Here is a 13,160-nt window from a genome sequence, read left to right as displayed (position 1 = left end):
ACATACTGTAGCTGAGCAGAAACTGAGAAGAGAGAGAAAGCACAGACCAAGACCTCACACTACCTTAGCAGCTGGTGTGTATGAGGCAGGAGAGAGAAGATGTGACTCGGAGCTCTCTTCCCCCAATTACATCCACCCACCTGCTCCCATACCCCTGCCACGAGCTGGTTCGGCTGCATGCCTCGCACACAGCGCCTGGCCTGGCTGGACCCCCCTCCACACCCCACCGCCCCGGCTTACATGCTGCCTCTCATGCTACCTGATTATTCTGCTGCTGCTAATCAATATTCACAGGCTCTGGGCATGGGAGCGCCTCTTGAGCTGCTGCTGCTTAATGTTCGGTCATTCACTGGAATAGGCGGTGGTTGAGTTTTTCCAAGGCTCGCAGGATTCAGTGGCATGTTGGCGCAAGCTCACAGCAGCTTTACAGAATATTTATGCTGTTGCTACTGCTGTACCAATTTATGGCTCAAAGTAGGGCTGAGAAATAATCTAATTTTAATTAGCTCTGCATAATAATGCTGCTGTTTTATCAGAAGTCAGTGCAACTTTGTGAACTTGCTTGAAATGTAATACACCTAACAAAGAGGTGCATTTTCTTACAACTGAAGAGATGTATTAGGTATTTATTTCCATAACACAGACTGTATTCTTACACCGAGTCTATTTAACAATATTATCTCAATCTGCTGCGACCATTTCCCGTTTCCTTGCTTTGCTTTCTGTAGAAACACTAACTTTAAATGTTCAAGCACATGCATGCGTCTAAAGCAAGAAAAAGATTCTCAGTGGATCTAACTATTGTTCTGTAAGTTCCCCCTTTGGGCGTCATGCTTTGGGAAGCCACGTGCTGCGTTGCGTGAGAACGAAATGAATCATAACAGTGAACTGCATTAAAATAAATGAAGTAGTGCGCGTTATTTCTCAATCGTGTCATACCTCAATATTTTTACTCGCAACATTCTTCACCACAGCAGGAAACAACTCAGAGGCACTTTTGCCCTTGGCAATGAGCTGGAGAAAAAAAAGAAGAAAGAAACAATTAAAAAAAAAAAATTATTACCAGCACAAAACAGCTCAGTTACTTAAAAGAAATGCTTTAGTGGATTCCTGTGATGCACTCACCCCGACAATTCTCTTCATGGCCTCCAGTTTGAGCGACTCCTTGTTGCTCTCCAACATCTCTTTAAGGTCTTCATTCCTGAGGACAGAAGATGTGTTATTGTAGTCAGTGGTTAGTTGCTTTACTTATGTCCGAATTATGATTCAGCGGGAAATCTAGGTTGCAACTTAAGCAGTAACCATCCGCCTAACAGTTTGTACACCTCTAGAAAAACGTAACTACATGTTGGATCGACGCAGACTGGAAGGTTACAGCCTCGGGTTAAGATCGTAAATGGTAAATGGACTGTTTCTTAGATAGCACTTTTCTACTCTACCTGAGCACTCAAAGTGCTTTACAGATTCACTATTTAGAGAGCAGACAAGCACTTTGAGCAGCCAGGGATTGAACCACCAACCCTCCAATTAATAGATGAGCTGCTCTACCTACTGAGCTAGAGGAGGAACACCCCTGGGGTTTCGGGTTATAAGTTTTTAGATTTGAAGATAACTCATGCTTGTACATAACATGGGCACAAATACAAAAGAATATGTAAATGGATGAGGTGTCTGCTCACAATGCAGCAACAATGGTGTCCTAAACAACAACACAACAGCATCATAACAATGATGCTACTCAGCGATCACATGATCACCACATTAATTCCTTGACTAATTCAAACAGGCAATGTTGCTCAAAAACAACCCACACAACAGGATGCTTGTTCCACAGAGATGCTGTGCAGGATGGAAAGCAAGCTGCAGACAAAAATAAGGAGTGCAGATATGTTCTGTTTTATTTTAGGTATATAATAACCTGGTGCTTATCCAAAATGATCAAAATTAATGACAAGATCAAATCTGCCAATATTTAGCAGTAGTGACTCAACAACATGGCGCTTGAGCTGCAATCCAGATGCATGACATTATTTACCACTGACACAGATGCATTGTGTTTATGAGCTTTGGGTCTGCCCATTGTGAGGAAGCTATGTCTTAAAAACATTAAGTGAATTTGAAAAACACAAACCTCCAAATTGAATTTAGGCAAAAACCTATTACAATTTGGTGGTCTAAGGTCAAGGGTCAAGACTTTATCTCGAACTCAGGAATTTACATGCTAATTATTTCACACAAATCCCATATGGAAAAGATATATATAAATCTTATAAAGTTTGTATCTGTCTTGTGTGAAACTTGTATGAAAAGCATATAAGAGTGAAAAGAGATATAAGATCCCTTGAAAAATGATATAAATGAAACTTGTATGTTTTGGATACTTACTAAAACAATGTATGAAAGTAATGAGAAAGTGGCCACTTTCATGAGTAAATCATATAAGCCTTATATGATTCACTATATGAAGTGGGCAGCATCTTATGCAAGTCTTTTATAAGTTTTTACTATTTCTTTTCCATATGGGATGTCTCATAGGATAAAATGAGCAATTATATTTTATATCCTAAAGCTCAAAAAGGTCAAACTTTAGTTTCTTAATCTGTAAACAAAAAAATAGTTTTTGTAGGACAGCAACTAAATCTTTGAAACCTTAACAATATTTTATATAGAGCCTCAAAATGATTGAACTAAATTTGAAAAAAGCTCCACTGCATGTGAATCTGTAATATCTGATATTGTTTGGTATGACTTCAGTATCACTTCAGTCAGTTTACACCACTGAGAAGCAAACGTAACTAATGAAATTCCCAACAACCTTGATTTTACTTTATATCTTACTGTAATAGACAAATGGTGACACTGTTAAATGATATAAAAACTGTCAATTTACGCTGTTAACAAGCATTTCGTTAAAAACACTGACATGTCAGATCTGTTACCATGATATGTGAACTTGTCCAAACATTTAGATCAAACTTTAAACTGTCTTTAACTGCTCCCTTGTACAAAGTCCATGAGATGCTGAACTCGCCTGTGTAACACCCAGGCATCAAACTCACCAACGCCTAGCAGTCTTTCCAAAGGTGAGAATGTGCAACTTTGGGAAGGAAGAACTCCCTTTTAACAGAAAGAAACCTCTGACAGCACCAAGCTCAGGGAGGGGAAGCCATCGGCCTAGTTCAGAGGTGACGGGAAAGAAAACAGCATCTACGCTTCTACAACTTTGGTCACAACTAGACCTGATCCTGTGACATTTTTTAGCATTCAGGAGTGAAAACAGCTTTACTTTTAATTCATTATAGGTTTTCAGTCTTTTATTTAAATCCACTTTAAACATTGCCAAGTTAAAAAGACTGCACTCAAGTCAATGACTGTTGTTCATACTTTTTTTTTTCATATGATAATCTTAATTCTAAAAGAACAATTTGTAATGGTAATCTGAAAATTCAGTTTCCATCCACAAATAGTCATCATTTTAAAAATTTGTTACCTGTATTAGTTACATCTAAAGATTTCAGTGTTATTTAAAGGAAAACGCATATATTTAGCTGTCAGATGTTACAAGAAAACAATAACCTGTGTTGCCTTACTACAGTACCCGGCTTTGTGTGAGTCCTTAGGGCTACTGTTGGTGTGTGTGAGTGACTGTTCTTCCTGACTGAGCTCAGGCTTCAGAGTAAGCTGTAAGTTCTCAGCAGACACCAACACTGTCCTCATGGCTCCTGCTGCCTCCGAGCGCAAAGAAGAGAAACCAGCGTCCATACCGCTGCAGTCCATTCAGTGGTGTCTGTGCGTGTGTGTTAGCTGTCTAAAGAACAGAGTCCACAAAACCACGGCTGACTGAATTTCCACGGACCAAAGAGAGCTGTGGTAATTACTTTCCTTCAGGGTGTACTCCCAAGTTCTCTTGGCTTTATTTACAGCTGTCTTCTTGTCCAGTTCATAACTGTCAAAGCTAGGAACTGTGGAAAAACAGCACAGGCTCCACTGCTTTGTCACTGTCATTCACCGGTACTCCCTTCCTCTTCTGTTGGGCAAAGGGGGAAAAAAAAGTCACAAGATGCCCCGTCAGCTCACTAATGGCAAGTCATCCTTATGCCTGAGGGTAATGACCGCTTACTTGGCTAATTAGCCATTACTATATTAAACTGTTACTCCTCTATTCTGAAAAATGCTGACTTTCATATGGAAAGCTGTCTCACCTGGCTCCTGGTTGTGTATGTGACTCTGCCTCTGTGTGACTATGGTCACTTCCCTCTAGAGGAAAAAGGAGGGCCTTATCTCTGGTGGGTAAACACTGAGCTACTTTTCATCACCACCACTGCACAATAATCTACTTTAAATTGGCACCACTTAGAGCACATGCGTCTGCCAAGTTTTACTGACAATGCCAACAGGACAGGCCGACATCAAAGATAACAGCACCGAGCTGAATGTCAGGAAATACTCCTGAAGATGTGAATGGTACAAAAGGGTTTTGAAGAGGGAGAAATGTGGACTTTATTCCGGAGTAGATGAGTAACATGAGGGCCTGACTGAGTAATGACTCGACTTTGAAATGTTTCGTAAGCAACATTGGCGCAAATTGGGAAAAGTTTTTGCTCTACACAGTATCACATTCATCACACGCAATATGACAGAGGATTATTTTGGCAGGTATATCCAAAGCTCCCTCTTCCAAAAGATTTTCTTGAGTAACATGATAGAAAGTAAAAAGGACAAGGACATAGCTACCATGTTGAAGTCCTGTTCTAAAGTCTCAAGGTGAGCATTTTCACTGTTGCCATCTTCTGTGTTTTGAAACAAGCCATGACTGACTGAAATCACGCTCTCATTGGCTGGGGACTTCTGATTGACAGGTTGTTAGCCAGTGAGCATAATGTGGATAATTTCCACAGTCAACTTACTGCTGAATTTAGTAGAAACTACAATGAGTAACTGAGCCCATCGACAAATGTTTACAAAGTCAACCTTCCTACACTTTTATGGGACCAGACATCTTTTTGCAAACACAGGTATCACGACCACACGATGGTCACAAAAAGAATGCACAATTAAAGTGTGTGCTTGCTACACTTTAATCTAAATTGATCCTTTGCACCATCTATAGTAACCATTTAAATATACTCTGTTGCAGAACACAGACAGCAGGAGACCTAACGGCCAAAAAGTTATTCCCGTTATAGTTCTTTGTAATCCGCCGCCTGGGCACATGCTTGCTTGGTGCATTGTAATATAAATTCTCTGTGGACGAAATTCACAACACAGGGACCCAAGTGGACCCGTGAACATGAAAAGTATAAAACGGCAATCACTACTTGGCTGTCGGGTCACCAGCTGTATGTGTCCACAACAGAGTGTAATCCAGGCTTCAGTGAGCACTAAGTGCAATAGTACATATTTGCACATGAGCGGAACAAATCTGTGTTTGGTAGCGACAGAAATATCCAATTTTCTTTCCTTTTTAAAAAAAAAAACAAAAAACCCACCAAAAACATAGCATCCAATTTTTTTCTGTTTACACTGAAAACCTAAACAACTCAAATAGGTTAAAAAAAGAAAGAAGAAGAGCTGCATCACGTGTGGCTGATTATTAGCTTTTCAAATCTTTTTTCCCCATCACTGCTGAGATTGATTAGAATATAATACACCCATGGCAGTCTCCTAATGAATATTTATCACAAACAGGCCACATGTGTATCCATCTCATTTAATGCTGTGTTGTAATATGTGAACGCAAACACATTTTATTATGTAGTCTCTCCTTTTTGCAGAAATCTGATCACAGACCTTATGATGTGTATAGAAAATAACTTGTACAAAATTAGAAAATAAAATATTTTCATGGTGAAAATATTTCTTGGCACTCAATCATCATCAATTTAAACTAACATGGAAAAGAGTCTGAAGTGGCAGATCTTAAAAACAAAACAAAAAAAAGGTGGTTACTAAATGGGTGCCAAATTTTGCAGCATTTCCAGCATTTTTGAGCCATCATAACTTCGTAAGAACAGGAGCTCTTCCGGTGAAATTTTCAAACCTGTAAAAGCAAATTTAATCTGTTGTCAGCAGTTGTAACCAGTTCAATTACACACCCACACCAATGGTCCCAACCTAAAAGCAAAATCATGATTTTGTTTTGTTTTTGCTATGACCAAACTTTAGCATCAATATCATGTGTCATAGTTTATGTCAAAGGGGCTGAAAAATGCTGGCAAAATTTAAAAGCACTAAATTTTATTGCACCTCTATGTCCTTTAAGCGCTGCAACTCGGAAAATATTCATAATATGATGGTACCGTTTTCTACTGTGAGCTGAAGTTACTGGGAAGAATAAACAGCTGACCCTGAGGACATCAGATGTGAACTTTTTTTCACATTTGGTTATTTTACGTGGAATCACCCTGAAGTTAAATCTGCGATGCAAGGTTGTTAAAATATTATGATCCACATTATCAACAGGTTGGGAAAAGCAAGACTAGTCTACAATACTGGAACAGCAGTAATAAAAGAAGAACTGTAAAAAAAAAAAAATTTTTGCAAGTGGGAATTATCAGCTGATTCAGGGATAAACTGGCAGCAGCAATACAAAAAAAAAAATAAAAAAGAGTAGCAAGCCTAAATTTGCATGACTCCTGACTAATGCCAGTAGGCTGGAAATACCAAATAACCAATTAACATGCACAACCAGCCTCAAATACAAAATTCAATCTTCCAGCACTTCCCAAGATTAGGGAAGTAAAAATAGTATAATTCCTTTTAAATCCATCGCTCCTTTTATTTTTTTGTGACTGCTTCCAACACAGAGAAATACAATAAGTATATACAACCAAACCGCTCGGCCACAGTGAGACATCTCTTTGGTCTCAGATAATAAATTAGCCTTATGTTTCTATGATTTGTTGAACCCTAGCACAGAGCCCTCAAACAGAAACAAGCACCCTTTAAACACTAGAACATATTAGAGCAAAGTTGCATCTCTCATCACGTGCAACACACATTCAGCAATTTTAACTAAACTTCCAAATTTGATCTAATTTTAAAAGAACTGACTCTAAATATATCCTCAGCTATTAAAACATTAATGAACAAATATGCAATGTATTCTCCAAGCACGGACATGGTGAAGTTGACAAGCCTTGCGTGCAGCACTAATATGAGACACAGATAATGGCACTAGCACAAAATGCATTTTGGATTCACAGACTTGGTCATTGTGAATTGTGTCTGACAGACGCACAAACAGAAGGATCATTCAAGCCCTTGCATATTCTTCTGGTCCCTCAGCTTGGCCCTGAGGTGGCCAAACACATGACCAAACCTCCCCCAACTGGGTAGATGATCATGTGAGACAGTGTTAAGGTTTATTTCAACTTAATAAGAGACATTTCAGAAAACCAAGATCTACATCAGTGATGAAAAGCAAAAGGATACATGAGGACAGTTCCTGCAGGAAACGCTTAAAATCAAATCAGAAGCTGAACTGTGACCCAAAACTTTTATGAATGTATAAAACTTACTAACAGACTGAGGCCTGAATTATGCTTTAGTAGGAAATTTACTAAAGCACAGTAGATGCAGTGTATGGTTAAGAGGGGTTTCCGGTTACGTCGCAGGGACATAGGCTTAATGCATAAGTCTAAATCAAGTTAGAGCTCCTCAGATTTTAAGTACTGCAGTCAAGTCTAGACCAGAGAATCTGGTACCCTGTGTATGTACCTTCAAACACAGATTGTTACACTAGAACAACTGAGATGCATAGTCACAGAATTTGCAAGAAATTTCTAAAGTCAAAAGATGATTAAACTGGTTATTGGCTGCCCTCTAGTGGTAGAATGCAGACATGGAACTTAAAATACATGAGCAACACAAGCTTATGAAGGCAACTTATTAGCATTTCTCCATTTGCTGGTCTTAGAAAGAAATGTACTGACTGTCAAATTCTGGGTCCAGTATTTATTTCCTTTTTTTGGTGGTATATTATGTTTTGCTAGTTATTGTGCTTTTTTCTGCCAAGAAAACAAAGAAATTCTCATGATAAAAATACATTTTGAAACTTTTCATTTTATCATCATTCCATATTTGATCATTTACTCTCAGCACAGGTATAAATGCTTGCAAATGTATGGGGCACTTATGTGGGCTACATCATAGGCTCTAGATAGATTTACAGCAGAAGTATAAACTAAGCGTTACTTATATCGTTGATCTTTGTTGCATCAGTTTTGTGCTGCATAAGTAAAACACCATCTTACTTGTTGACAAGTCAATAGGCCCAGTATGACATTTCGAAAACATTGGTTTAAAAAAAAAAAAAAGTAGCTAATACAGCAGTAAACTGAGTTGTAGATCAAACATAGAAATATTCGCATACACTACAGTTTTATAAAGGTTGAGACAGAAAGAGGTGAATAAAGTACAGACAAGAAATACAACAAACTTATCTTTCCAAGAATTCCTTTACTTGCTTGGAGCTGGATAACAGCAGCTTTAATGAGCATAAAAAATGAAGTTTTCGACATTTTCTTTAAGCCTTTTGACCACTTTGTAATAGGGTAAGCGCAATCCACCTGCAGGAACAGGACTACACGTGTGTCCCAGCGCTTGTTCATTTACAGCCAGCAAATTCACAGCAGCTCTCATCTTAAAGTGCTTTAAACTGGTAAAAACTTTTGAAAGATTTGGAAGAGAACTCCAACGATCAGGTGTTCCACTATAACCACCCACTTTGCGACAGTGGGGAGGATTGCGTCCCTTTTAACAGTGAAGTGTGTAGCATCCGCTTAAAAACATGCAAGCACTTTCTGCTGTTTCACAATAAATACCGGTATCTGAAGATTCTGTGATGAAGCCACTGCAGTTGATATTTTATCAAGCTCTCCCTGTGCAGTGATTGCAATGACTGGAGCCTTACTGAACTAACTAACCCAAACAATCACAAAGCGGACAGAGATGAATACACAAAAGAGCCACCAAAATTCATAATCACAGTAAAATACAAAGTAATCAGGTGGAGATAGTAAAAAAAATGATCGCAAAAATGACAAAACGTGACAAAAAGTGTACACTACAATATGAAAAACAACCACGAGATGGAAAAAAAACAACAGCAAAAAACAGGCAATACAAGTACACCCTGAGCACACAGAAAGGTGCAAAGCAACTGGAAAAACCAACCAGAAAAAGGAAAACTCAGTGATCACAATCACAAACACGTCCAAGCCACGTCTTGCCATTTTATCGCTCAACTTTGCTTACTGCAGAAGAGACAGGGGGCTGTCATTTGCCACCATTGCCCTGCCTGTGGATGCTACTGGCCTCTTTTCAAGACTACGAAACTGGAAGTTAGCCATATGGAGTTCAACAAAAACAACCCAACTGTGCCAAAAACAACCACCGTGACGAGAAACGGAACACACGCTGAGCTAGCTTACTTTTTAAAGTCGGCGCTGAACAGTCCGAAGGCAGCTCCGGTGCTCGAGGAGGTCGGGGTGCTTTCTTGACCCGCTTCCACCGCAGCCTCCGCTCCTCCTTGGTCGTTGTATGAGACTCCTGTCGACATGCTGAGCTTTAAGGCAAACGGCCGACAAAGAAAACTTACTCGCCTTTTCTTACGAGCTATGAAATGTTCATAAAGTTGGTGATAATGTTAACTTAATGTTGACGCTAAAGTTCCTGCAAAAACTTCTTTAATGTATCACCCAACTTTTTACACGCAGTAGCGGAAGTGTGAGTTGGACAAGTGAGCGTCACATGACAGGGATTCAGAGGCAGAGAGCTCATAGATCTATGGCAACTAGAAGAGACTCGGACAAAAAAATAGATGTTGCCACAATGTTGAATAGCCAAAGTATCACGATAAAGTCCACAAGGTCAAAACAGCAACATTTTTGTCAAGACCAGGATATTTTCAAGAAAAGTGAGTTTTCCTGAAGTTTGTGCTATTGTTGTCATACTTTATTTTTACACTTTAAGTGTAATAAAGTATGACAAAAAGTCTAAATGAGTGCGGGTATAAAAAAATTAATCAAATATTTTCCAAGTAATAATATTATTTTTTAAAATAACTTTGGGATATTTTTAATTCTTTCATTTTACGTAGATAAGTCGATGTACGACCTGACATTTAATCGGAGATAAAATGTCACAATTCTATGACAAAATGTAAAAATGAGTGTGAGTAAAGCGTTAAATTATTTCTAAATAAAACATTTTTCTTTTTTTTTAATTACTTTTTGGATTTTTTTTTTTTTTTTGACGTTTCCCTACTTCCGCCTGACGTCTCGTTATGTCACGTGTGTTCCGCTGCTGGTGACCAATCCCCCACCTGGACGGTCTGACGCTTGACTTCAGCCCTTGTCTTTTCTATTACAATTTGTTCGAAACAGTTGGTCTTTTGTAACTGTCTGCGCCGACTTTGGCTATAAATATTAGCCTTAAGACACATTTAGCGGAATAAGTCGTCCTATTTGGACAATGTCAGATTTCGACAGCAACCCCTTCGCGGACCCGGACTTCAGCAACCCGTTTCAGGTAACCTTAACAGCCTACATTAGCCACTTTAACTTTAGCTGCCGTATCATTTTACATTAAGACTGCGTGGCTAGGAAAGACTGGCATGGGGTTGGTTTGAATAAACCTGCTCTGATAAGGCGACTTTAAATTAGCTGCTGCCAAAACCCTTCCGTCCTCCTGCTGCTCGGTTTCAGTTGAACTGTCACTTAATGTTGCCGCACTCTGACTGGCAGAAGTGACATAACATTAAAAGATATGAGGCTATGCTTCCAGGTGTTGGCTCTGATTCAAACTGAAGCAGGTTGGGTCGCTGGGTTCTGTTATAATTATCCCCCATCCCTTTAAATTCCCACCTGCTCGACATATTTCCTCACATTTACGACCTAGTTAAACAACTTATGCTCAGATGTTGCGTATTGTTTCTTTTATGTTTGACATTACGTTAGAGTGATTGACTTAACTTGCCAACCTGGAGACGATAATGTTAAAAACTGATCACCTGATCATGTAATGCTGTGTAGGAACGTAAAAACAGAGACAAACATCCTTTCCCTTGCCTTTATTGTGCTGTTATCTTTATTTAGGCGTCTGACTGAAGACGTCTTGTGTTTACGCTCACACAGTGTTGTGTCATAATGAAAGCATTCATGTGATCATGTGCTCCTTGGTATTTCCAGGCCTATCCTCCTCCGCTCATATCAGGTGTACTCAACAAAACAATCAAGTTTTGCTATTTTCTGAAATTTCTAACATTAATGGACCAAAAACATAAGACTATTTAATAATTAAAATAATCACGAGGTGCTTCCCTCAGTTTCATTAAGACCACATTGATTGTTTTAACATTGATTGTTTGATTGGAGCATGCTAAGAATAAGCTAAAGAAGTGTTTGTTTGTTTGTTTGTTTGTTTGTTTGTTTGTTTAACATCAACCAGCCAAACTGGGTTTATGTCTTTAGCAGTTGATTGGGAATCTAAACATTTAATGCTGTTTTTAGTATTTTCTATGAAATGCTTAAAAGATAAATAAATGGACTGTCATTTAGATCTCCAAAAGTTGATTCTGTTCATCTGGACGTCATTTTGAGTTTCTTGAAATCAGCAGTAACATCTTCAGTGTGCTTGTTATGTCCATCAAAAGCTTAAAATCAACTTTTTTTGTCATACACAACAAATAACATGAGTAAAACTTCATATTTGGAAACTAGAAGCCCTCAAATATCATTTCTCATTCAAAGAACATTATAAATTATGCTCTTTAAATGAGGATAATTTACAAAATGCACATAATGGTGTTATCTGTTTGATGTTAAACTAGTGGTTGAACCCATGTATTTGTAGTAATCCTGTAATTTATTTACAGTAAGCTTAATTTAAGCTCAGTCTAAAAGTCAATATTGTGCACATCCACACACAACGCGTGTTATGTTGCTGGTAAGAAGCAGGAAGTAAAATAGCAGTAATTGATAGATGACAACACCTTGTTCTACTGTAAATGCAGTAAATACTTCCCTACAAGTGTTATAACAACAAAAAGAGAAGCCAAAGCCACAGTTATCTAAGTTTTTTATACCGGTCATCTCATTTGTTGGTAGTTTGCTGTTAACTTACTCTCAGTAGCCACAGCACACTACTGCTGATATTTAGCAGTATAAAACAGAGCAGTATACAGCTGAACTAAATAGATCAGCCTTTTGTCATAAATAACAGATCTAATTTCTGAGTCAGAATCAGACTAATCCAGAATTAGACCTGTGGTTCTTTAACCTCAGACAATGTATTTGTTAATTGTGATATATCTGTGCCTGCTTGGTTCTACACAGTACAAGGAAAGCATGTGTGTTTTTTGTTTGTTTTTGTCAGAGAATACCATATTTAAAAAATCTATTTTAGTTGGTTTGATTCATTGCACAGACTTAAAAGAACCCAGCGTTGATGGGAAGATGGTACAGGCTGACCACACAGACGCAAGGAGAGTGAATAATTAATTGGGTTCATTAACATACTAACACGAGTGCTGAAGCCCTGCTGTCCTCCCACTTCTCTGTCATGCGTTGGCTCTGGCTGCCTTGCCTCGGGATAATGGGAGCTTTTTCCCTTCTCTGAGCTATGTTCAATAGTTCATGAAATCATATGGTGACATGTGGTTCCAGGGTACTCGTTGGCTCCTTTCCTACTAAGCTTCATCACTCGCAGTCATGCATCAGATTGTTGAGGCTGTTTTGGCCTATTTCTCTGGATGTGGGCTCAGACATTAGGCTCTATGTTAGTGAATAAAAAAAACTTTGTAAGGCAGCTAAGAGCTCACTTTGTAAGGTTTGTAGCTTAATCAAATGTGAAATGAGTAGAAACCACAGAGAGTTGAAGTCTTAGATATGGTGTCGTCAGGTGGTTGAACTGTGCACCTTTTTTGAATCCTGCACTTTAATCAAGATCATGGTGAACACACGTTTGCTGATTCTCCTTGTGTTTTTTGGGTGGGGGTGTTGTTGTTTTTTTTTTTTTTTTTTTTTTTTTTTTAAAGGTTCTGGAGCAGGAACTCCAGAGCTGGAGGTTTCAAAATGAAGACTTCGTTGAATCTGCAGTATGTGTTTGTCCAGCCACGCACTAGTGCAGCGTTAAATTTTAAACACGACAGGCCCTGA

At 38.7% G+C, this 13,160-nt stretch overlaps 2 protein-coding genes across 3 annotated transcripts in view; one reads left to right on the top strand and one right to left on the bottom strand.

Moving 5' to 3' along the window:
• Positions 1 to 9,755, bottom strand: part of ap3b1a (adaptor related protein complex 3 subunit beta 1a) — a 58,959-nt gene extending 49,204 nt beyond the window's left edge. Inside the window, exons 1-3 of one of the 2 annotated variants that reach the window (XM_005929835.3) lie at positions 9,435 to 9,755; positions 1,126 to 1,201; positions 940 to 1,014 (exon numbers count right to left, since the gene is read on the bottom strand). In XM_005929835.3, the coding sequence (XP_005929897.1) occupies positions 940 to 1,014; positions 1,126 to 1,201; positions 9,435 to 9,562 (279 nt within the window). In that variant the 5' untranslated portion in view covers positions 9,563 to 9,755. Of the gene's footprint in view, positions 1 to 939; positions 1,015 to 1,125; positions 1,202 to 3,598; positions 6,566 to 9,434 lie in introns of those variants that run through there. The other variant, XM_005929834.2, reaches the window with a different exon arrangement.
• A 532-nt stretch (positions 9,756 to 10,287) lies between these two features.
• Positions 10,288 to 13,160, top strand: part of LOC102312839 (secretory carrier-associated membrane protein 1) — a gene marked incomplete in the record, with an annotated part of 11,782 nt that continues 8,909 nt past the window's right edge. The window contains 1 exon segment of the mRNA XM_042223270.1: positions 10,288 to 10,533. Within this exon segment, the coding sequence (XP_042079204.1) occupies positions 10,477 to 10,533 (57 nt within the window).

Source organism: Haplochromis burtoni, unplaced genomic scaffold, assembly GCF_018398535.1.
Source record: "Haplochromis burtoni strain Fernald_Lab_line unplaced genomic scaffold, NCSU_Asbu1 Contig_107, whole genome shotgun sequence".
Taxonomy (NCBI): Eukaryota; Metazoa; Chordata; class Actinopteri; order Cichliformes; family Cichlidae; genus Haplochromis; species Haplochromis burtoni.
Note: the sequence above shows the minus strand (reverse complement) of the source record. Positions and strands in the feature narration are given on the sequence as shown.